The 24,775-nt window shown below is 51.3% G+C and overlaps 2 protein-coding genes across 2 annotated transcripts in view; both read left to right on the top strand.

Annotated features, from left to right (window-relative positions):
* Galnt6 (polypeptide N-acetylgalactosaminyltransferase 6) overlaps positions 1-5,395 on the top strand; it is a 40,223-nt gene extending 34,828 nt beyond the window's left edge. The window contains exons 9-12 of the mRNA XM_006981901.4: positions 254-385; positions 867-968; positions 2,719-2,871; positions 3,736-5,395. Coding sequence (XP_006981963.2) covers positions 254-385; positions 867-968; positions 2,719-2,871; positions 3,736-3,849 — 501 coding nt within the window. The 3' untranslated portion in view covers positions 3,850-5,395. The remainder of the gene's footprint in view (positions 1-253; positions 386-866; positions 969-2,718; positions 2,872-3,735) is intronic.
* Positions 5,396-10,499: 5,104 nt separating this feature from the next.
* On the top strand, positions 10,500-24,540 carry Cela1 (chymotrypsin like elastase 1). The gene is made up of 8 exons (XM_006981902.4): positions 10,500-10,589; positions 11,214-11,296; positions 13,290-13,390; positions 14,885-15,010; positions 16,550-16,686; positions 18,013-18,158; positions 23,452-23,601; positions 24,172-24,540. Exons 1-8 carry the CDS (start codon positions 10,550-10,552, stop codon positions 24,187-24,189), a joined length of 801 nt encoding a protein of 266 aa, XP_006981964.1. The 5' UTR covers positions 10,500-10,549; the 3' UTR covers positions 24,190-24,540.
* The last annotated feature ends 235 nt before the right edge of the window (positions 24,541-24,775 follow it).

Genomic DNA, 24,775 nt, shown 5'->3' with positions numbered 1-24,775 from the left:
GGAGGAAGGAGAGCCCTCCCTGGAAGAATTGGCTCTGACAGGCTCAGCATCGAAGACCAGGAGGGCTGACGGGGCAGTCACAGGAGATGAGGGAGTGTTGTGAGGTGGTGAGGTCCCCAAGGTGAGGCAAGGGGTCAGATACAGCATGAGAGGCTGCGCCGGGAGCCACGGCGAGCAGGAGAGAGTGGCCTCGGGTGCTCTGTGTTGTCTGGGCCGTGGCACTGACCTCTGGGGGGGCTGACTTGGTTAACAGAATAATTTCGGTGACATTTCGGAGCGACTGCAGCTGAGGGAACAGCTACATTGCCACAACTTTTCCTGGTATCTGCAAAATGTCTACCCAGAGATGTTCGTCCCTGACCTGAACCCCACCTTCTATGGAGCCGTAAGTCAGCCTGCCCATCAGAACCCCAAAGAAGTTAAGACCACACAGCCCAGGAGCGGCCAAGCCAGGAGGATGAGGGAGACAATTTGGGACTTCCTCCAATAGTTAAAAACCCGATAAAGGGGGAGACCCGGGAGTAGTGATTCCGAAGTGTTAAGTCTGGGAGAATGCCCAGGAAGGTGGGTCAATGCACATCGCTGGGCCCCATGCTCACTGTTTCCATCCAGATCTTGAACAAGTCCCAGGTGATGCTGAGGGTAGGGTCAGCTCCTGTGTGCTGAAGACCTCCCAGGACCTGGCATCCTAAGGGTCTGCCCACCTTTCCCCACAGAGGGCACCCAGCCCTGCCCTGCCCATCCTCGGGGCTCTTCGATCACACATGGCTATTAGCTCCAGGCATCTGGGTTCGTGCCCAGAGGACCCAGTTGCGTCCCACACCCAGCTGAGCTATCCTGACTCCCCTCTGCTCCCCTTTGTGCAGATCAAGAATCTGGGCACCAACCAGTGTTTGGATGTGGGCGAGAACAACCGTGGAGGAAAACCCCTCATCATGTATGACTGCCACAACCTTGGCGGCAATCAGGTAGAGGAAACATGCTCATCCCGGGGAGGCCCGACGGAAGCCCGTCTCTGCGGCACCCCCTCTTCCCATGGGCCCCCTTTCTCTACTCCATAGTCCTTTCCTGAGGCCTGCAGTCGGGGAGATGCGGGAGGTGGCGTCGCCCCCGGGGCAGGAAGCAGCTAGGCTGGATGGGAAAGCATGATGGGCCCAGACAGCTGAAGCTGGGACACGGAGCTGGCGTCGTGCTGGACACTAGAGGATGAGGGGGCACTGCCAACTGAGGGCTGTGGGTGAGACTAGCTGCTGGGGGCCGCGGAGAATTGTGGAGCACTGTCGCTCACCTACACCTGCACTCAGCTCACCGGCACATCCCTGAGGGGTAACTAGTACTCCATGTCTTAGTTTAAGTTCTGCTACTATGATAAAACAACCATGACCAAAAGAGAGAAGCGTTATAGACAAAGAGTCTCACCATGTAGCCCTGGCTATCCTGGAACTTACTGTGTAGACCAGGCTGGCCACAAACTCATAGAGATCCGCCTGACTCTGCCTCCTGAGTGCTGGGGTTAAATCTGTGCACCATCACTGCCTGACGGGTTTCATGTTACAATTCTACGTCACAGTCTACCATGGAGGGCAGTCAGGGCAGGAACTTGGAGGCAGGAACTGAGGCAGAGGCCATGGAGAAACAGTGCTTGCTGGCTTGCTCTCCAGGATCCTGTTCAGCGGGCTTCCTACCCACCAGGATCTCCTACTCAGGAGCGCCACCTCCCACAGTGGGTGTGCCCTCTCATTGATCAAGGAAGTGTCCTGCAGCCTTGCCCTGCAGGCCAAGCTGATGGGGAACATTTTCTCAATTGAGATTCTTCTTCCAGATGACCCTAGCTTGTTTCAAGGCAGCAAAAACAAACCAGCATGCTCCTGTCCACCGCCCCTCAGCCATCCAGTACCCAGAGCTGGTAAATAAAAACAGAGTGGACACAAGATAAAGGTGGCCCGAACCGGCTGCCGACATGTGCAAATGAAAACGGCCATGGGAAGGCAGATTCAGATACAACTAGCTTGCGAGATGATTGTGGGTGGTTCGTTGGTGGATATCTTTTATTTCAATGGTGATTTACCAGCAAACCCAGAACCAGCAGGTGACCAAGATGGCAGTGTTCCAGGAGTTGGGAGGCTGAGGCAGAAGGATCATGAGTTTGAAGCCAGCTTGGTCTACATGACAAGAGACATAGACCAGCCTGTGCTATTAAAAAAAAAAAAAAAAGACTCCGTGTCACACACAAAAAAGTAGGGCTAGGGACTGGAGAGATGGCTCAGTGGTTAAGAGCAGTGACTGCTCTTCCAAAGGACCTGGGTTCAATTCCCAGCACCCACATGGCAGCTCACAACTGCCTGTAACTCCAAGATCTGACAGCCTCACACAGACACACATGCAAGCAAAACACCAATGCACATAAAATAAAAATAAATAAATTATTTTAAAAAAAAAAAAAGTAGGGCTAGTGTTCCAGCATGTGACTTCATGGTGGTGCTTAAAATAAGACTAAGGTACATTCTGATTTATAGTTCTATATGCACTGTTAATCCAGTATAACCCGATGTGGCAACAGTCACGACACAAGTCACTAAGAGTCTTGGCACAGCCTCGCTCCCCCCACCCACACACCCCCAGGAAGCCGTCTCGTGGACACCATAGGGCAAGTGACTTCGGGGGGTAGTGGGGAGGCTGGCCGCCTGCTCCACAGGACATCTTTGTCTTGACTTCCAGTACTTTGAGTACACATCCCAGAGGGACCTTCGTCACAACATCGGGAAGCAGCTGTGTCTACATGCCACTGCTAGCACGCTGGGCCTTAGGAACTGTCAGTTCACTGGCAAAAATAGCCACGTGCCCAAGGACGAGGAATGGGAATTGACCCAGGTGAGTCAGTGGCCCAGAAAGCTCGGGACCATGAGTCCAGAGCACCACATCTGCCTCTTCTTCCTCTTCTTCTTCCTCTTCTGCCTGGGCATCGTGGGATTAGAGCAGGGTAGAGTGCACAGAAGGAGGTCTGGACTCGGTCAGTGTCTGGTAATGTCTGGTTCTGGCTATTAAAAAAAAAATGGAGCAGAGATAATGATCCGGGCACTTCTCCCAAGGCACATTGTGAGGCTGACTCCACACAGATGAAGGTGAAGAGTCACTCATGGTGCTCCCCTGCCTCAGTGTGCAGAGCAATGCACAGGCAGTGTCTGTCTTAATAGTTTAAGGGTTCCATCCCAAAAGACTTCGTCCGCGTTTCTACAAAGTGACCAGATGAAATTCAACACGTTTGTCTGGCCCAGGCCCCACCCTGGGCCAATGGCAGGCTGGGGTTCAGGCCTCCCTAAGTCTGACCACAGCGCTGTGAGGTAGGTGGTGGTGACTCACTTCACTAGGCCCGAGCTCAGAGAAAAAGAACGGCCTAACCACGGAGCTAACCAAGGACAGAGCCAGAGTTTAACCAGAAGCAGAAAAGGGAGGCAGGCAGCGGTGGCCCCAAGTGTTTGAGCCTGGTTATCCTGGGGAAAGGGAGGCCCTGAAAGGGTTTTGCTTATTTGTTTGTTTGTTTGTTTGTTTGTTTGTTTGTTTGTTTTCTATCAGCCACAGTCTTGCAATCTTCCACGACAGCCATCAGGCTAAAGCTGGCCTGGGGCCCAGTGTCTCTGTGGGTGCCCTCTTTGTATCTCACTGTTTCCTTTGCCTTTTGTCCACTGCCCTTGTCTCGTGGCCTTTAGGTTGACCCTTCACTGTGTTCCCTTTCAGGATCAACTCTTCAGAAACTCAGGATCAGGCACCTGCCTGATATCCCAGGACAAAAAGCCAGCCATGGCCCCCTGTAACCCAGGTGACCCACGCCAGCTCTGGCTTTTTGTCTAGGCCTGGGATCATCCCCAGTGCACATCCAACAAGGGCCTCAGGAAGCGGGGTCACCGAACGTCTGGGAGTCTTCTCCCCCGGCTCCTCTGGAGGCCTGAGAGTTGGATTTCTAAGCCCAGCGGCCATCAAGGCAGGACCTCCTTAATTCTTACCACATCGGGTCCCATGTGCTTTCCTCCATGGCAGTGGAAGAGACCAGGAGGTCACATAGTAACTTGGCCCAAGGCTTTCCTTGTCTCCTAGAGACAATGGCCTCCAAAGCAGACTGGAAGTACGTCCTACAGAAGAACAGGAAGCGCAGAGACCCTCCCTTGTTAGCACACCCTAGTGCCAAACCGTTCTGACTTACACAGAGTGCCTTTATCCTATAGTATTTGCACAATTATGCATGGGACGAGACAGGAAAGGAGCGGCCGGAAGGGAGCCGCCATTGTACCAATAAGATTGCGACAGAGCTAGGATATAGTTCAGGGAAAGGCCCTGGGTTTGACTCCCCAGTACCACAGAAAACAGAAAAGAAGGAAGGAGAGGAGTGAGGAGACAGGAGGAAGCCGGGGCCCTTTGTGCAGACACAGCTGGTAGGTGTTGAACCAGGGCTCCCTCCAGCACACAAAGAACACTAGACCATGCGTTTGCTGCCCGCCTTGCCGTTTCTGGACTGCTCTGACCATTCTGACTGTCGGGCTGGCCTCCAGAGAGCCAGGTAGCAAGATGGGAGACCACGTTGAGAATCCTGGGCTGTTAGTGTTGCAAGAAGTTCATGGGCCCAGGTGCCGGTGAGTCTCGAGGCGCAAGGCCTTGGCCCCTGTGTTCTAAACCCACACGTAAGGAGATAAAAATCAAGGCGGGAACTAGGCGTGAAGGCCCAGCCTTGCAGGCTACTTAGAGACTAACACATCCTAAATCCAAGGCCAGCCTGGGCTACAGAGTTCAACCTCGTCTTGAAAGCAATAAAAAAATAGCGTGAGGACTATGAGGGCAATGCCTTGCAGCCCCTGAACCATGCTAGACAAGTTTCTTAATTTATTTTTCAGCAGAAGCTAGACAGGTGTTTTGTCCAAGGTCCCTGGCAAGACATTTGGCAGCTCTGAGGCCAAATCCCTAGTAAGGCTAATCAGAGTCCTAGCGAGTCCGAGGGGTCGGGAACAGCGTGGAGATGACTGGGGGACTAACCCTCCAGCTGTCCTTGCATGAGTGCCCTGTGTGGAGCTGACCTGAGGATGCCAACCCTTCTACAATCAACTTGGACCCCACTGTTCTGCCTGGAAGAAAATAGGACCGTCCAGGAAGGCTTTGGGGGACTTCAGTAGCAAGCTGTCACCACATGAGGGTGCCATGGGATCACAGCTGCCTCCCACTCCATGCACCTGCACATTGCAGGAAGTCTCCTGTGTCCCCTGGGTGACAGGGGTGGTCTAGCCAAAGGCCAAGCTGTGATCCAGGGTGGGGGAAGGGAAGAGAGACTGACATGGGGACCCAGGGTGGGGGAAGGGAAGAGAGACTGACATGGGGACCGGATGGAAATAAAGGTTTTATGGTATTGGTAGAGGGTGTTCGTCTTGGGCTCCACACTCTCTGCTTTGGCTGAAACAGATTGGGAAGAACCACGTTGTTCTGTTACAGCCACTATCCAGTGCAAGCATCCTCTAGCCAGTGTGTTGGGTGTAAAGTGTACGTAGGTGTGAGATGGGGCCCTTGCCGCATAGACTCCCACTCTGTAAGCGATCCCCAGAACGCGCTAGTGAGGGAGTTAAAGGGAGTCAGGGAAGGCCTCGTACAGTGACGGTCGACCCCATCAAAGGAAGGACTTGAGGACAGATGTCACACAAGCAGTTCTTCAGCATGAGCCAAACCCCCGGGCGAAGGTAGGAGGAGCCTAGGAAACAGACCATAGGAGAGCTGGTCATGGGAATAGAAGCCGGAAGGTGACTTTGGTGGGTCCCAAGGCAGAGGCAGGCAGATGTCAGTCTGACAGCCTGGTCTACATAGCAAGTTCCGGGCCAGCCAGGGCCACACAGTGAGACCCTGTCTCAAAGAAAGGGGCGGGGAGGAGGCTGAAGAGATGGCTCAGTGGTTAGAGGCTCTGTCTGCTCTTCCAGGGGACCTGGGGTCCATTCCTAGCAGCCACCCAGTGACTCAAAACCGTGTGTAACTCCAGTTCTGGAAGATCTATGTCATCTCTGAGCACATTGGGCACATGCGTGGTACACAGACATATAGGCACCAAAACACTCATACCCATAAAGTTTTTTTAAAGTTAAGTTTAAGAGCTGGGGAGAATTTGGTCGGTAGCATGGGCCTGGCATGCACAAGGGTTTGATCCCCTGAGCCAGGTAAAGTGGATGTGATAGGCGGCACAAGCCAGTACTGAGAGCATTCGGGAGGTCTCATCAGAAGCAAGATGAGACTCTCACATCAATTACAGAGTTGGAGACCAGCCGGGGCCACAGTGACAGCAGCGTGGATCACATTGGCATGAAGATGACACCCAGAGTCTATTCATTTCTTCGGATCTTAAACACTTCCGTGGCCCCTAAATGTATTCTGGCCCTAAGCACTGTGCCTCCTGGCTAGAGCGGGTGAGTCCAGCTGAGGCAAGCCCAGGGAGCTCACAGAAAATGAGAGCTGCCCAGGAAGGGAAAAGGACGCACGTCCTCCGACCCCGGAACAGGCCCAGGTTAGGGGAGGGGGCATATCGACTGGAGTGTTGAAAAGACGAAGAAGTTGGCTGCCTTGCTGACCTTGCCCCAACTCAAGACTTTCCTAAAGCCTAGACCATTCTCAGGCCTGCCAAATCTGCCGCTGCCCCCATGTAACTACTTTCTGATACTTTAATTTTGAGACGGGGCCTCAAGTAGCTCAGTCTGGCCTCGACCTCGCTAACTCACTATGCAGCAGAGAATGACCTTGAAAACCTGCCCCTCCTACCTCCACCTCCTAAATGCTGGGATCATATGCCTGCCTCATCACACCTAGCTGGATTTGCTTTCTTTTCTTTCCTTTTTTTTTTTTTGTATGTTTATTTGTTTGTTTTGACAGAATATCACTTGTGCACCCCAGGTATCTGTGTTGTTGTTTTGACAGAATCTCATTCCTAGTTACCTGAAACTTGATATTCTAGACCAAGCTGGCCACAAACTCAGAGAGATCCACCTGCCTCTGCCTCCTGAGTACTCAGATTAAAGGCATGGGCCACCACACATCATCCTATTTATTCTTTAGAAGGGATAACTGTCTTCAGCATGGAACATAGATCCCCCCCATGCCCTTTTCTATGAATATGCAAAAGCATGCACATTATAAATTGCTTTCTTCACTTAGCATGCCAACAATGTCTCTTCACATCAGCTCATTTAGATCTAGCTCATTCCTCTTTAAAGCTGTGTAGTATTGGTGCTGTAAGCCCTGCACTTGGGAGACTGAGACGGAATTACAAGATAGAAGCTAGCCTGAGCTACATAGCAAAACTGTCTCAAAAAACTAAAGAAAAGAAAAATAAAGGCTTGACTTTCTTCTCTCTGCCTCTCTTCCCTGCATTCCTCAGTTCCTCTTCTTCCTTTTGTCCAGATAGAAACATGAGGTGTAGCCCAGGCTGGCCTCCAGCTCTCAGTCCTACCTCCCTCGCCCCACGCTGGGATCCCTGGTTTGCCGTGTTTCTCACGTGTCCTTGTACCATTGCTTCAGGAAGCCCTCCGTCCGGAGTAAGCGCTCTGACTCCAGTGGGGACAGGAGAGAGGAGCTGTCACCATTAGACCGAAGCCAGGACACCTCCTGAAAGGCCTGCTCGGTCCTGGGGTCAGCTGGCATTCTGGTTTTTATATTCTAAAACCGCAAGGTGGAGCCAGCAACAAGCAAGGTTTCCCAGAAGCCTACCTGAGGCGAGCAGGTTGTTAGGGCGACGACCCATTGTTTCAGCTGTTTCTCCAGGTCATTCTATCAGGCAGCAAGTGAAGTCATGCTTGGCAAGTGGGCAGTGCAAACAGTGCTTTAAGTAAATCACCACATAAATCAACAAGTCGGTGTCTAATAATAGCTTTTCCACCATTCGATCCAATTTACTCAAACCTGCTCTGGGTCAACATGGATTTTTCCAAACTCTGTGGGAAATGACCAGCCATGAAGTTTTGCAGTAAACTATATTATACCACAGCAGTATATACTATACCATACCATACCATACCATACCATACCATACTATACTATACTCTACCACAGCAGCATAGTTCACTATACTATACCATACCATACCATACCATACTATACTATTCTATACTATACTATACTATACTATACTATATTATACTATACTATACTATACTATACTATACTATACTATACTATACTATACTATACTATACTATATTATACCATACCACAGCAGCTAAGTTTATACTATACTATACCACAGCAGTATAAGTTTACTATACTATACTATTCTATTCTATACTATATTATACTATGCTATGCTATACTATACCATACCATACCATACTATACTATACTACAGCAGCATAGTTTACTATACTATCTATACTACCTATAGTGTAACTATATACCATAGCCTTGTGTCTTTGTTTAATTGAAAAGGATATGTTCCAGCTCCGCAGTGGTGGTACACGACTTTAATCCCAGCACTCTGAAGGCAGAGGCAGGTGGATATCTCTGAGTTCCAGGCCAGCCTGGTCTACACAGCAAGTTCCAGGACAGCCATGGCTACACAGAGAAACCGTGTCTTGAAAAGCAAAAACAGCAACAACAACAAAAATTTTAGAAAGAAAGAAAAAAAAAAAGAAAGAAAAGAAAAGGATGTGTTCCTAGGATTGGAATGCTTATTTGGAGGGGTTGGGGGGAGGAGTGTCTTGACATTGAAGGCAACCGAGGTCACTGTCCATGCTTAAACCTATAAATGAGAATGAGAGAGCCTGAGGTGGGCACCTGTAACCTCAGCACCTGGAGGCTGAGGTTCAAGACCAGACTGTACCTCAAAGAGAAAAGAAGGTTGACCAGTTTAAGGATGAAGTACCAGTTGTGAAGGGTTTAAGTGGAAGCCTAGAGCTTGTTCCTGCTTTTGTTTGTTTGGGAAAGGTCTCCTTTAGCCCAGGCTGGCTCTGAGCTCCTCTCCAGCCTCCCCTCCCCCAGCTTCTAAGCACTGGAATCGCAGATGTGAGCCCCGGCTCCTGGCAGGAGGCTGGTTTTCAAGGGTCCATGGACTGGGTTTCTCTGGGCCAGGCCAAGAACAGACACAGATATGGAACTGATCAAGCGCTTAAGGGCTGAGGACATTGGATGGAGTCTGTCATGCCGGGCTATACCCAAGAGGAGGCGCTCAAGCTTTCTCTTAACACACCTCATCCTGGACCAGCAACTGCCTCTCAGTCTCCAGAGAAGCAAGAAGGTGGAGAGGAATGGCAAGATGCCCTGGATTCTCTGGCCACCTCAGCCCTCTCCATGAGCTTGCCTCTGGTTTGTTGTTTGTTTGTTTGCTTGTTTTTTGTTTTTGTTTGTTTGTTTTTTGATGCTGGAGGCAGACTGTAGGAAAAGAGCTATCCTGAAGGCTCAGGGGCCAGACTGCAGAGCTCTGCAAATGCCTTCCTGGGCCTCTCTCAGCCCTGCAGGCCCAAAGCCTGGACTCTGAGGTGCCTAGGAGCAGAGGGCCCTAGGGAAGTCACGCAGCTTCCTGGCTCCGCTCTGCTGCTGCTCCCACACCCTTTGCTGAGGCCTGCAATGACCCCGGCCATCATGGGCCCAGCTGATGGTCCTCTCTCCTCTTTGGGGCACACTGGCCTCTGACCTCCTCCTTCCTCTTCTGGCCCTTCCTCTTGTGCACTCTCTGCCCTCCATCCTCATGGCCCTCATCCTCCCAGTCCTGAGGGTTCCCTCTTTCAGCTTGCCCACATTCTCTTGCCCTGAGAACTCCACGGTTTTCCTACTGAGCCTTTCCAGGTCCGTTTCTCTCCATAGCGTCCTCTTTGCTTTGCTCCTGGGCTCCAGCCTGCATCCACGTGCTGGGGACAAGCCCCATCTCCCTCTTTGGACACAGAGAAGCTGCTGTGTTCTCTCCTTCTCCCCGATTCTCCCCAGCCCCCAATCCCTACATGCACAGGACAGGTCTCTGCGTTATAGTTCCACAGTGTACAGTGGGGCAGCGGTGGATGCTGAGAGAGATTCTGACAACGTGGGGCTCACCTGAAAGAAAAGCAATCCTCATTCTGCATCTTAAATTTTTTTTATTATCACATTTAGCTATCTACGTATTTATGGTGTGTGCGCGCGCATGAGCACATGCACATGGAGACCAGAGGACAACTTGCAAGATTCCATTCACTCCTTCTGTCAATTCTAGAAATTGAACTGGGGCTGACAGTTGGGGGGCAAAGGCTATTAACCCTCTCAGCCATCTCGATGGTACGCTCTCCCTCCATCTTATTTCTCAAAAAAGAAAAAAAAAAAAAGGATCTTCTGGATGCTTTTCAACTGAAACAGGTTAACTGAGTCCTAACCTTGTCCTGTCTTTGAATAACAGATAAATGAGTTGACTTGAAAACTTTTCCTTTGCACTGCCATGGCACCTGTGCGTCCCTGCCTTCTACCCACAGCCCTGCCCAGCTGGCAGGAGGAAGGTCAGCAAAGCTGCTGATAAGAGGAATATAAAGAGGGTTCGGCTCATGGCAAAGGGGCAGTGGTCTGCTCTCTCGGCACCATGTTACACTTCCTGGTGTTCGCTTCCCTGGTCCTGTATGGTGAGTGGCTCTTCTGGCCCGAGCTCTGAGGGAGGGGCATTTGAGCAGGAGGGTCAGAAAGTCTCTAAGCCCAGGCTAGCTCTCTGTCTCAGAGGCAGGTGGAAAGCTGTGCCTGTCAATCTAGCAGAAACCCTCTGGAGCAGAAGAGAGGCCGGACTGAGGAGCTCTGACTGCCTGCCGGGCAGGTGCCTGCTGGGGGGCAGGTGCCTGGCCAAGAAGCATAACGAAGCCCCTTTAGTGGTTCCCCACCAACCCTCCCGACTGCTGTCCACGGCTTCTGGAGAATCCTGCCAAAGCATGGGGAGGGGGCTCCTCAAGGTGACCTTGAGCCGGGGAAGAGCATGGGCACCTGTGGGCCCCTCGCCTGCTGGTTTGGGAAAGGTCTCCCCCTGCCAGCCAGAGTTCTCACACACCCCAGAGAAGCAGGAGGTGCTCTGAGGCTCTGTTTTCAAAAGAGGCAAAAGAGGCGCGACAGCTCAGGGCTGGGCCCCCGGGCCTGTTGCGGAGAGCTGAGAATTTGCAGACAAAGCTAACAGTCTTCAAAGCCAGGCTGCTGCTCCCACCCCCACCCCGCTGACCCCATGCTTAGTCATCACCCACTTTTCTTTCTTCCGTCCCACAAAGGACACAGCACCCAGGACTTTCCAGAAACCAACGCACGGGTGGTTGGAGGGACTGAGGTCCAGAGGAACTCCTGGCCATCTCAGGTGGGTGGTTCCTCCTGCCCAGGCTTCTACCCAAGCCAGGAATGCTGTGTATGCGCCCCCCCCCCCGAAACATTTTATTTTTACATGTATATGTGTGTTTACCCTCAGGCAGAGCTCACTTGCCGTCTAATTCTGAATTTTAAAGATGTGTGGGACCAGACTGAGGTGGAACTCTAAATGCAAAAGACTTGTGGAGAGGGAACTTATACACCAGTCTCAATGGGCGTGTGTGTGTGTGTGTGTGTGTGTGTGTGTGTGTGTGTGTGTGTGTGTGTGTTGTGTGTGTGTGTTGTGTGTGTGTGAGAGAGAGAGGGGGGGGGACAGAGACAGAGACAGACAGACAGACAGACACAGAGAAAGTGCCAGAGCGCCACAGGGCAGCTAGAGCCTTCCACGATGTATGCGGCAGACTCCCATGCTCCAGCCAGCACCAACCCCTCCCTCCCTCACTGACCTCTCAACCTTCCAGCTCATTCTCCATCTCCACCTCCCACCTCACCACAGGGTGCTGGGAATCGCAGGTGCTCACCACCACATCCAGGTTCGGGTTTGTGGTGTGGGGCAGGGTCTCGCCATGTTAGCCCTGGCCGGCCTAGAACTGGCAATATAGACCAGGCTGATCTCGAACACACAGACTCTGCCTCCCAAGTGCTGGGATGAACACACCAGTCCCTCGAGTGGGTTCTGGGGATTCATACGCAGGCCATCAGGTTTGCATAACCAGTGATTTTACTTGTGACCCAAACCTCGTTCCTTCTTTCTGTAGTGAGGGCTTGAACCCAGGACCTCGCTGGTGCCTCTGAGTTACATCCTCTCCTCACAAGCTGTTTTCATTATTCCTGTGACAGCCAGTGTGACACAGTCACAGACTATGTGACTGGTGGACCCCAAAGGCACCACATGCCCTGAAACACACATGCATTTACTACGTCACAGTGTGCCCCAAACACAGGGGCTAGTGTTCCCACATCCTTTTTAAATTTTATTTATTTTTATATCCTATGCACTGGTGTTTCGCCTGCATGTATGTCTGTGTGAGGGTGTTGGATCCTCTGGAACTGGAGCTACAGACAGTTGTGAGCTGCCATGAGGGTGCTGGGAATTGAACTTGGGTTCTCAGGAAGAACAGCCAGCGCTCTTAACCGCTGAGCCACCTCTCCAGCCCCATCTTTCCACATCCTCAACAGGACACTTGAGCCTGACTTAATGCAGAGATGAACACACAAAGTCGGCACAAGAGCTGCTCACCAGTCATAACTTCCAGAGGAATTCTGCAATTACAATGAAACTTAACTTACAGCAGTCTGAACCCAATTTTCAGAAGTAGATCTATTGTATAAAATGAGAAAACACAAACTGATTTTTTTTTAAAAAAAAAATATTCCATTGGCATTCTAAGTCCTCCCCGATGTGGGAGGCCGGGGTACTTCTAGAAGACATTGAAGAGGGGACCCTGAGACCTGAACCTGCAGGGCTTGGCTGAAGGAGCAACGCTTGGCTCCCTTTTGGAAAGGAGAGAGAAAAGAACCTGAGTTTTAACCCACGGCAGCATCCTAGTGTAGAGATGCCTAAGGTGCCTGTGTGTGCCTTTGCTTTCTCATGTGTGTGTAGCAAATGTCACCAAACGGCAGAGACTCTTTCCAGCCGACCCCAGAAGCGACTAATACCTCTTCTCAGCAAGCCGCTTCCAGCCGGTCCAGAGCCATCGGCCGAGGGGGAGATCGGTTTGCTATCCCCGGTCCAGGAAGTTAGAGAATGTTTTTTTTTTTTTTTTTTTCGAGACAGGGTTTCTCTGTGTAGCTTTGTGCCTTTCCTGGAACTCACTTGGTAGCCCAGGCTGGCCTCGAACTCACAGAGATCCGCCTGGCTCTGCCTCCCGAGTGCTGGGATTAAAGGCGTGTGCCACCACTGCCCGGCTTAGAGAATGTTTTGAATAATGTCAGGAGTTTTAGAAGATAACTCCAGCCTCCCTGCTTTCTTCCCTCCTGACTAGATTTCCCTCCAGTACCGTTCTGGAGGGTTGTGGTACCACACCTGCGGAGGAACCCTCATCCGACGCAACTGGGTGATGACGGCCGCTCACTGTGTGGACAGGTGAGGAGCAGTCGGTTTCCGCGCCCCTAGGAGGACTCGACTGACCCTTCTGGAAGAACGTGTAACTTGGACTTCTCCGGGCAGGGCTGGCAGAGGGTCACCGCTGAGCCCAATTGTGTTTGGGGGTCACTGAGGGGATAGTATAGAGGAAGTACAAGCTTTGGAGTCCAGCAGGTCCAGATTCAAATCCCGTTCCCGTATCTATGGCCATGTGACCTTCTCTGCTCTCCCAGTCTCTCATCTCTGAAGTGGGAAAATATTACAGAGAATGGAGGAGACACTTAAACACTGACTCAGCGTCTGAGTACTGGTCAATTTTCCCTGCTTGTAACAAGCAACAGTTTCCTTTTTAAAAAGTTGGAATGTGTTATTATTAGTAGTAGTATTATTGGTATTGTTGTTGTTGTTGTGTGTGTGTGTGAATTGTGTGTGCAGGATGCGGGGGGGGGGGGGGGGGCGGGGAGGGGACACACTGCATGATGTACATACAGAGATCAGAGGACAACTGTGTGGAGCTGATTTTCCCATCCCAGGCCCAGAACCCAGGTTACCTGCTTGCATAACAAGTGCCCTTATCCGCGGGACCATCCCTCCCTGCCCGGTTCCCAGATTTGAACACATTAGAATCACACAGGAAGCACATAGAGCCAGTTGGTGGGTCCCCTCAGCAGAGTTCTGATACGGCACGTCCCGGGTGAGGCCTGATGAGTGTATTTGTGGGGGCGGGAGGGGAGGGGGCATGCGTGTGTGTACGAGCGTATACAGGTGTGTGATTGCCCACATGGGCCTTTGTGTAGGTCAGAGGTCAACATCAGAAAGTCTTCCTCGATCACGTCACCTGATCTTCTGAAAGAGTCGCTGTTTAACCTGGGACTTGATGTTTTTGCTAGGCTGGGCAGCGAGGCCCTGGGACGCAGCTCTGCCTCAGAGCTGGGGTCAGAGGCCTCTGTCTCCTCAGGCTCGCACAGTGAACCTCTCTCACTGGCCCTCTCCCCAGACCCCAACAAGTTTCCAGGTGACTGTAAGCATGGTCCAGGACCACACTTTCGGAGTTACTGATCTAAATCGTATGTAGTGATGGTACATCTGTAACCCTGGTACAGGAGGCTGAGGCAGGAGGATTGAGAGTTTGAAGCCAGCCTGGGATGAGACCCTATCTAAACCAACAACAACAACACGTGTGTGTGTGTGTGTGTGTGTGTGTGTGTGTGTGTGTGTGTGTGTGTAACCAATAAGTTTATTTCCCTCACGGATAGGTGCCGTCGGGTACTATCATATTCAACTTATACTGTTAGCTTAATAAACTGAGAATGTGCAGCTGGTTGCATTTTTTTTTCTGCTGCCACAAGTTGGTAACTTTAGGGAATGGGGGGACTTGCTGTGTCCTAACCTTTTGCCCTCCTGTGTGTCTGTCCCAAAAGTAAACTGTCACCACTGCCCTCCTCCCCTCTAAGGGGGGCGGGCGGTCCCTCAGGCTTCCTCCTCTCTCTCCAGCCAGATGACTTTCCGTGTGGTTGTTGGCGATCACAACCTGAGCCAGAACGACGGCACAGAGCAGTACGTGAGCGTTCAGAAGATCGTGGTGCACCCCAGCTGGAACAAGGACAACGTGGCTGCGGGGTAGGCAGGACACTAAACCGGCTGTGCGCTGGAGCAGGGGGGGGGCCTGGCCACTGGGCCCCTGTTTCCCTCACTTGTTCTCAGGGGGTGGGGGGTGGGGGGGAGTGGGGTGATGGAGGGATGGCCTGAAACTTCCTGTGTGGCTTTTGTAGCCTGGCCTTGTTGAGTGGAGCCTGGAAGACAGCCCCATGTCCTGCCTCAGGCCATGTGCTGGCCTCTTGGCCAGGAGCACACCTGAATGCCTGAAGAGCTTTGGGTTTATCTCTTGTGGGTGGGGCCGCACAGCTGGATATGGGAGGACTTGTCTGTTTTAATGTCTCTGTTTTTCTAGGGGTGGGTGTTTTGGTTTGGTTTTGGTCTTTGGAGAGTCTCTCATGTAACTCAAGCTGGCCTTGAACTCACTGTGTAGCCGAGGTTGCTTGCACCCTGCCTCCTCCCGAGTGCTGGGGTTCTAGGATCTCAGCACCGCCCAGGGCTTTGTTTGTTCTTTGTTATTTACGCCCTCTGTGGAAAATACTTCATCCATACAAGGAAATTTTGTTTCGGTTTGGTTTGGCTTTGGTGTGGAAAAAGGAACCTAGAGCCTTGAAAATACCAGGCAAGTACTCTACCCCCTGAGCCCCACCCCAGCCCTGGGGAATTTTCTTAAGGTGGGTTGTAAAGTTTTGGAAAGGTAATCATTAACTTGGTAGTTAGGGAGCTGCCCTTAATGGGACAGTCTGGTAAGCCCAGCACTTGAAAGGCTAAGGCAGGATCATCAGCAGTTCAAAGTCATTATCAACTACATGGTCGGAACAAAGACAGCCTGGGATCAGAACGACCCAGGTTCTGAAACACCTAGCCCCATGTCTACCAAAAAATAAATAAAAAGTAACACAAGAACCGGGGACGTAATTCAGTGGCAAAGTGCCTGCCTGACATGCTTGAGGCTCTGGTTCAATCCCTGGCACTAGAAAAAAAAATAGTGGTCACAGAAGGGGATGTTGGTGCAAGATTGTGACCCAGTCCAACCCTGAGCGTGATGCACCCCCCCCCCAGCACCACAAAAGATTAAAAAGGTCTTGTTCTGTAGAGAGTGTAGGAGTGGCTTCAGGTAACTGGCATAATTCTGACAGATGTCTCAGACTCCTACCTGTTGAGAACTCTGTAACGGAGATCACACCACCTGCGGGTTTTTATGGCTCTGGCTGTCCACCACCCCAGGGGGCGGAGCAGAGCCAGGCTGCAATTCCAACGTCCTGCCAGCAGGTGGTGCTGCTACTCATCGAATGTCCCGCAACCAACTGCTTCCGAGTTTGCCCCCTCCTTTGTGTGTGTGTGTGCGTGTGTGTGTCTGTCTGTCTGTCTGTATGTGTGTGTCTGTGTCTGTGCGTGTGTGTGTCTGTCTGTCTGTCTGTCTGTGTGTTCACGTGTGTGCAGGTCCAGAAGTCATCAGATTGCCCAGAGCTGGAGTTACAGGCAGCTGGTGCTCAGGACTGGACTTGAGTCCTGTGAACAGCAGACCTGACCGTGGGTAAGCCACCTCCGTCTCTCCCGCAGCTATGACATCGCCCTGCTGCGCTTGGCCCAGAGTGTCACACTCAATAACTACATCCAGCTGGGGGTTCTGCCCCAGGAGGGGACCACCCTGGCCAACAACACTCCCTGCTACATCACAGGCTGGGGAAGGACCAAAAGTAAGTCGTACATGCTCCCACCGTACACCACTGGGATGTTGATGAAATGGGTGAGCTCCTTGGGCATTATTTTCTATGGTTCTAGACATTCACAGCCAGAGACAGACGACTTAGAGAGCCACAGATCAAATCACTGATACAGTTGAGTCAGAGGTTCACAGACTCTCATAACCGAAGAAAGAAAAGAAAAACTTACCAGAGAAATTATTTTGTGCAGGCCCTTATCTTATGCATTAGGAAATTGGGCAGAAAAGAAAGTAAAGCACTTGGTCATGTGACTGGTTACAGGTCTCTGCCCCTGCACAGACAGGTACCCCGATGAACTGAAGTAAACAGACCTGGGTGGCTGCAGATCCAGTCACAGGGCAGAGGAGGCCTCTGCTCCCCTCTCCTCATCTTGGTGGGAATGTTACCCAAATGATGTGGAAAGATGGGAGAGCTGTGAACAGAGGCGTTAGGAACGTGGAAACGGAAGCCTGGCAGCCACAGGCAGGAGTCGGGTTCCTGGAGAAGAGTCGAGTCCTTACTTGAGCACAGTCTATTGGGAAAGTCGGGGGCAGACACAGACAGGCTTCTAATCCAGCTCTCAGTTCCTGTAATAGCACCGTGGTTCTCCAACAGGAAAGGACTGTAAGGGCCTACAGAAATGGCATCAGATGCAAAATGGCTGTGAAGACTCAAAAGAGCCAGATAAAGGAAAGCTGTACTAAGCTCCTTTTAAAAATGATTCGTGTTTATTGTTTTTAACTATGTATGTGTACGTGTCTGCACATGTACGACGTGCAGGGCCTGCAGAGTTCAGAAGAGGGTGTTTGCCCAGAAGGGTGCTGGGAACTGAACTCAGGTCCTCGTCAAGAACAGCAAGGGCTCTTAACCAATGAGTCATCTCTCCAACCCCTGAACTCAGCTCTTAGGAAGTGGAGATAAATCGATGTGGCACAGGCCTCTGGTCCCAGCACTCAGAGCCCAGAAGCAGGCGGATCTCTGTGAGTTCAAGGCCAGTTCTAGGACAGCTAGGGCTACAGAGTGAGACCCTGTAGAAGAAAGAAGAAGAGGAGGAGGGGGAGGAGAAGGGGGAGGAGAAGAAGGAGGGAGAGGAGAAGAGGGAGGAGAAGGAGGAGGGGGAGGAGGGGGAGGAGGGGGGAGGAGGGGGAGGAGGGGGAGGAAGAGGAGGGGAGGGGGAGGAAGGGGAGGAGGGGGAGGAAGGGGAGGAGGGGGAGGAGGAGGGGGGAGGAGGAGGAGGAAGAGAGGGCAGTAAGACGCTGGCTACATGAGCTGTGGAAGGATTCCTCCCTGTGCTGACTTCCAACGTGACGTCCCGTTCAGCCAACGGGCAGCTGTCTCAGACCCTGCAGCAGGCATACCTGCCCAGCGTGGACTATGCCATCTGCTCCAGCTCCTCTTACTGGGGCTCCACAGTGAAGAGGACCATGGTGTGTGCCGGGGGAGACGGGGTCCGCTCGGGATGCCAGGTGAGTGCACGCAGTGAGCCCCTTTGGACTCTGCCTTTTGCTCACCCTCAGTCCCTCACCTACTCTTGCACCCATGCATGGACCCAGCTGTCTACTCTGTCACAGGACCTCAAAGTGGGAAGGACTATGCAAATGCCTCGTTCCATGGCCTTACCTCAAAAGCTTCTCTGGGGCCCTAATGCTCCTGTGTTTATGTACGTGTATAGTCTTTAGAAGTTGCTTGTGACCTAAATTCTTTTAACGGTAGCTGTGGGGCTGGGCCTGGGGGGAGGGTGGAGACTAACTGTGTGAAAGGCAGCTTCCAATCCCTTTGTACATCCCCTTTTCTTGTACGTCCTCGCCGCTGCCCTTTCCTCTGGTGTTGGCAGGAGTGGGTGCAGGTGGGCACAGCAGAGGCACCCGCACCAAGCAGTTCTATATCTTATACAGTGCAGAGAATTCTCAACTCAGATAAGATCAACGCACAGTAAACCATATCACAGGTTGCTCAGTGCTTCAACCTGTGTGCATGTCTCACACATGCCAGGAACTGTGCTGGGTGCTAGGAATCCAGAGAGAATTAAACAAGGACAAGTGAGCCAGGCAGTGGCGGTGGCGGCAGTGCACGCCTTTAATCCCAGCACTCGGGAGGCAGAGCCAGGCGGATCTCTGTGAGTTCGAGGTCAGCCTGGTCTACAGAGTGAGATCCAGGACCGGCACCAAAACTACACAGAGAAACCCTGTCTCGAAAAAAAGGAAAGAAAGGAAGGAAGGGAGGGAGGAAGGAAGAAAGAAAGAAAGAAAGAAAGAAAGAAAGAAAGAAAGAAAGAAAGAAAGAAAGAAAGAAAGAAAGAAAGAAAGAAAGACAAGTGAAGGAACCTAGAGCAGTATGGCGTTGTATCGCTGCGGAACCAAGGGTGGTGTCGTAACACTGTGGCTAAATATTTTGGTAAAGACAAGCAGAGTCACATGGAGGCCCCCGATAGTCACTACCTCTCTCTGTCTGCTGGAGTCGGGAAAGACCTACCTTCCCCGAGACCTGCAAGGAATCTTGAAGGTTCAGTACCAGTGACCCAGGTGAAAAGAGGAAAGTCACTCAGAGGAAGGGGCGACATGGAGGAAGACATCCAGCTCACAGCACCAGGGGAACAAGAGGTCTTTCCCTTCGGCTAGAACGAGCTAGGATCAGAGGCGCCCAAGCCATGTCCAGCCTGCCGCCTGGTTGTCTATGGCCGGTGAGCTATTGGCTATGGTTATAACCTTTGGAAATGGTTTTAAAAAAAAAAAAAACCCAAAGGATAATCTTCCAGCTGTGAGCCCAATGACACAAGCATAAAGCCTGGGTTCCCTCAGTGTCACATAGATGGGACGTGGGTGTGTGTGTGTCTATAATCCTAGCACTGGGGAGGCAGAGGACGGAGGCCCAGAGCATCAAGATCATCTCGGGCTACAAAGCCAGGTCAAGACCAGCCCAGGATACCTGAGATATTATCTTGAGAACAGAAAAAAATAAAACAAGAAAATGGAGCTTGGGAGAGAAAGCCAGGTGAGATGCCCTTGGGAACAAATGTGATCCCTCACCTCAAGGAAAAGTTGCAGAATAGTAAAGAGAGTGGGTTGGGAAAGATCCACAAGAACAGGAAGGCTTGACTGTTCCAGGGGTGAGTGGAGGAGAGAGAACACACCCAGATCCAAGGGAGGGCTATAGACGAGAGAGAAAAGCATGCAACCGGATCTACAGACCCGGAGAGAGACTGACAGGTCATCCCCTAGCTGCGATGGATGAGGGCTGTAACTGTTGGTCATGGCAAGAGTATCTGTAGACGGTGAGGTCAGAAACACAGTTGACAGGCAAGGATGGAAAGACATTCTTCAGGGAATGTGGTTCACTCTTCAAGAACCTGGACAGGGAGAGGGACAGACCATCTGGTGGCATCAGAGACCGCAGTCGTGGAAAGATGGATCTTTCAATGGGGAAGGAAATTGAGGGTGACAATGGGCAGAAAGGAAGGTGTCCTGGAGACCGAGAAGGATAATGGACGGCCCACGATCCCAGGAAGGAGGGGAGGAATGGAATGGGAGTCAGAGTCCAGGTGGAGCTGGCTTTAACTGGGGGCGGGGAGTGGGAGGTGGCGGATGTTCCCAGAACGTGAACAGGTTTGTAGGCAGGTGTTATGTTTTATTGCTTCTGGTTACTCATGAACTAGGAAGTCAGCTTGACTGCTTAAAATGAAGGGGCAAAGGTTGCGCATGCCTGGCATAATTATAGTGAGCGGGAAAGGACTGTCCTTCAAGGCGGTGAGGTTGGCCTAGGCTCCACTCACTCTTTCTCGGAGACCTAGTCAGAGGGGGTGGATTAATTCTGGGCTGGGTTTTCTTCCTGCCCGTGGCAACAGCACAGGAATTGATTGCAAGGCCCCAGCTTTGTGGAAGGGGAGGAGAAGTCTGCAGGAGGCTTGAGTGCTGGTTACAACAGGATGGAAGGACCAACGGGTTTCGTGTAGCCAGTGCTTTTCCAGTTTTCACTGCTAAAACTTTCACTGCTAAAACACTACGATGTCGGGCATGGTGGCGCAGGCCTTTAATACTGGCACTAGGGAGGCAGAGGCAAGTGGACCTTAGGGTTCAAGGCTTGTCTGGGGTACATAGTAAGACCCTACCTCAAAATAAAAATAAATAACAAGAACAATAGTATTTTAAAAGAGAGACAGGCTAATGCACAGTACAACCAACCAACCTCTTCCAGGTCTCCTTTCCTTCTTCAAGGAATAATTCACACACCTGAATAATTCACACACATGCTCTCAAAGGGCCTTCAGTTCTGAAGAGCTAGAGAATTTATTTCCCCCAAACTGATAAGTCTTTGTAATAAATGTGTCTCTGGATCCTTTCTTACTGGAGATCCCCCAGATAGTAAGCCTTTGAGGTTTTCAGAGGCCTAAGTGAGTCCCCTCCTCTTCCGGGAGGATCTGCGGCTCTCTCTGGCTTCAGTTTATACATCCACACCAGGTTCTTTTGCAGCTTCTCAGAACTTCTGACCTAGATCTCCAGCCACACCTTCCATCTCGTCCAGCTCATTCCCTTCCCATGCCAGTCAGCATCAAGCCGTAGTGTCCTACACTCTCCGTTTTCCCCCATTCCATTAGTTCTGAAATACTCGCAGAAAATTGTTGGGGGGTGTGGTGGAGAGATGACTCTCTGGCCGCCCGACATCCTCAACTTCAGCTCCAAGGGGTCTGGCTAGGCAGGCACGTGATGCACACACACACACACACACACACACACACACACACAGGCAAAACATTTGCACACATGAAATAAATCTCAATTTTCCTCCCCTTGATTTGCTAGAGCATGGGTAGGAGAGATTTGGTTTGTGTGTGTGTGTGTGTGTGTGTGTGTGTGTGTGTGTGTGTGTGTGTAAAATCGGCTGAAAACATTTTTCCCTGAGTAGTCAGGGCTGTAGTGAGCTCTTTGAAGAATTAGCTCCAGTTTTAATTTTCTGGTCACTTCCCCTAGTTCTTCTTGTGCGTGTTTATCTGTGTGTGCAAGTGTGTGTTGGGGGGGGCAGAGGACAACCTGTGATGTCATTTTCAGGCACTGTCAACCTTTATTTTTGAGACAAGGTCACTTACTACCCCCTAATTTACAAAATAAGCTAGGGTCCAGGGCCTGCCTGCCTTCATCTCCCCAGCACTGAAATTACAGGGGGCTTTTTTTTTTTTTTTTTTTTTTTTTTTTTTTTTTTAAATCTGGATTCTGAGGATCAAATCCAGGTCTTTGTGTTGACTTTAACCACCTTCCAAACTGAGCAATCTCCCCACCTCCTTTTCTTCTGAAGTTTAATTTTTATTAATGTTAAACATATTGCTTGTGTTGTCAAATGAGACTACGCATCTTTAATAGTGAATAGTAGAAAAGAACAGGACAGTCATTTGTCATATTGACACCATCCCCAGAGGACACCACTTTCAGCTAACCTTTTTTTTTTTTTCTTTTGGTCAGGGACTCTCTATAAAGCTCAAACTGGTCTGGAACTCACTATGTAACTCAAGCTGGCCTCAAACTCACAGATTCCTAAATTCTAGGATTACAGGCATGTGCCACCATGTCAGCTCAGCTAACCTTTTGAAATCTGCTTCCATAGGTTAAATATATTAGCATACATTTATACACACACACACACACACACACACACACACACACACGCACACGCACACGCACACGCACACGCACACGCACACGCGCACGCACGCACGCACGCACGCACAGGGCTAGAGAGATGGCTCAGCTTCTTGCTCCTCCAGAGAACCAGAGTTCAGTTCCCAGCACCTGTCAGGTGCCTTACAAGCTACACTTGCCCATATCTCCGGATCCAGGGGGCCAGACTCTCTCTGGCCTCCACATGTGCATACACATAATAAAAAGTTAAAAGTAAATTCAGCCAGGCATGTGGTTCATGCCTTAAAAAGCTAATTAAAAATAAATGTATGTATGGGCACTGTGGGCGTGTCTGGCCCTTGGGGAGGAAGCAGAGTCATGGACAGTGGGAAGCCACCACGTGGGTGCTGGGAACAGAACTGGGAGTCTCTTTGAGAGCAGCAAGTGTTCTTAGCTACTGGGCCATCTCTCCGGTCCCCTCAAAGCCCTGTCTGGAGAAAGAGAAGGGGACAGGGAGAGAGGAGGGGGAGAGAGAGACTCGTGCGTGCCTAGCCTGTGTGAAGGAAGCCATGGGGTCCACTTCTAGTCCCACCTGAGCAAACAGCAGCAAGTGTTAGAGCCAGTCAGCAAGCTGGCTCAGCAAGCCTGCCGGCCTGAGTTCAGTCCTCAGGACCTGCCGCACGGAAGGAAGGAGAGCGCCAACTGCGGAAAGTCCTCCTCTGACGACCCTGGGGAAGAGCGGCAGAGATCTGAACCTGCAGGCCACCCCTGTTCCCACCCCGGGGTCCAAGTCGGACCTCCACTTCCTGTGCATCCACACAATGGAAATCTTCCTCTCTCAAGGCCATCCTTAACCCCACCCCACCCCACCCCTGCAGCACTCACGTCCTGCCTCGGATTTGGGGGTCGGTGTCTCATTGCTATCTTTCCCCTCCAGAGTGGTGCATATAACTTCAAGTTATTATTGCTTTTTTAAAGTGTGTGTGTGTGTGTGTGTGTGTGTGTGTGTGTGTGTGTGTGTGTGTGTGGTGTGTGTGTGTGTGTGTGTGTGTGTGTGTGTGTGTGTGTGTGTGTGTGCTCGCACCTGCGCCCTGGCGCACAAGTGGGAAGTAAGTGAGCTGCACTTTTAGAATTCGGTTGCTCTCTCTGGCAGGGTGACTCTGGAGGTCCTCTCCACTGTTTGGTGAATGGCCAGTATTCTGTCCATGGAGTGACCAGCTTTGTGTCCAAACTGGGCTGTAACGTCTCTAGGAAGCCCACAGTCTTCACGAGAGTCTCTGCTTACATCTCCTGGATGAATAATGTGAGTTCCTGAAAATGCTGAGCTGAGGCTCCCAGGTGACCCAGGCAGTGTCTGCCTTCGGCAGGGAACCCCAGGCTGGGGAAGCCTTGTCTCCCTAACTCCCTTCCCTCCCTCCACAGGGGCTCCCCTTCACACCCCTCACCCTTTATAGTTTACTCTAATAGGAATCAAGCACACAGGTTGCTATCCGGAATCAAAGCCAAGGGGGGCGGGCTTCAGAAAGACCCGCACTCCAAGCACCCAGCTCTCCCTGAAGCGTGCCCTAATTTTCACCTGTGAAAGATGTCTCACTGCCTAGCTGTTCTAGCCACGGAGCCACACAGCACGTCACTGTGCCTTCCAGCCACCAACCACGTTCTGGATCCTTGCTCCATGAATCTTGGCTTACAGCCATTTTAACATCTGCCCTTGCCGGTCTTGGCTATGTGGCTAACACTGAGGTGTCTTGTCACATAGGAACCCTGTTTTCTGTTGACCACCCCATAAACCAGTGCATTGCCATACTCACCTAGAAGCCCCGAGGAAGTCAAGTGGGCAGAGGTTACTGACTGAGAACATCTTTTCCTTCAGGTCATAGCCTCCAATTGAACATTTTCCCGAGTCAAGACAACGAGTCAACATTTGCCTTCCCAAGATGGTTCTTAGCTCTGCGATGAGACTTGAAGTCAGCAGGAAGGAAAGAGGGTTGGGGTCATCACTCGGTGGTAGAGCACTTGTTTAACATGTACCAAGCCCTGGGTTCATCCCCAACAATGCAACAGGGGTGGGGTGGGGGGAGTGCGGGTGGTGTGGTTCAGCAGTGGAAGCCTTGTCTAGCACGTGAGAAGCCCTGGGCTGGGTCTCCAGCACCCGGGGAAAGGAGGGGGCGGGGAGGAAGGACAATTCTGAGACTATTGAACCAGATACAGAAAGGCAAATAAAACTGAATGTATTATCACATTGCGTGTTTGTTTTTATGATTAAGCACCCTACAGGAAATCCAGTTGTGAGTCCTAAGGTGAATTTCACCACAACCATGGCCTGCCTCTTCCCTTTGCTCTGTATTGGGAACAAGTGCTAACTCCAAGGATGTCCTAGAGGTGTGGGGTTAGGAGGTCAGGTGCCAGCAGACTAAGGGAGCCGAGACAAAGTGGGAAGGGGAGGGAGGAGAAGAGATACCAAAGAGAGAAAAGAA

This window comes from Peromyscus maniculatus, chromosome 20 (genome assembly GCF_049852395.1).
Source record: "Peromyscus maniculatus bairdii isolate BWxNUB_F1_BW_parent chromosome 20, HU_Pman_BW_mat_3.1, whole genome shotgun sequence".
Lineage (NCBI taxonomy): Eukaryota > Metazoa > Chordata > Mammalia > Rodentia > Cricetidae > Peromyscus > Peromyscus maniculatus.
Note: the sequence above shows the minus strand (reverse complement) of the source record. Positions and strands in the feature narration are given on the sequence as shown.

Coding starts and splice junctions, on each gene's coding strand:
- Cela1 (XM_006981902.4), top strand. CDS start 10,550: ATGTTACACTTCCTGGTGTTCGCTTCCCTGGTCCTGTATG. Junction 10,590..11,213: donor CGCTTCCCTGGTCCTGTATG/GTGAGTGGCTCT, acceptor CGTCCCACAAAG/GACACAGCACCCAGGACTTT. Junction 13,391..14,884: donor GCCGCTCACTGTGTGGACAG/GTGAGGAGCAGT, acceptor CTCTCTCTCCAG/CCAGATGACTTTCCGTGTGG.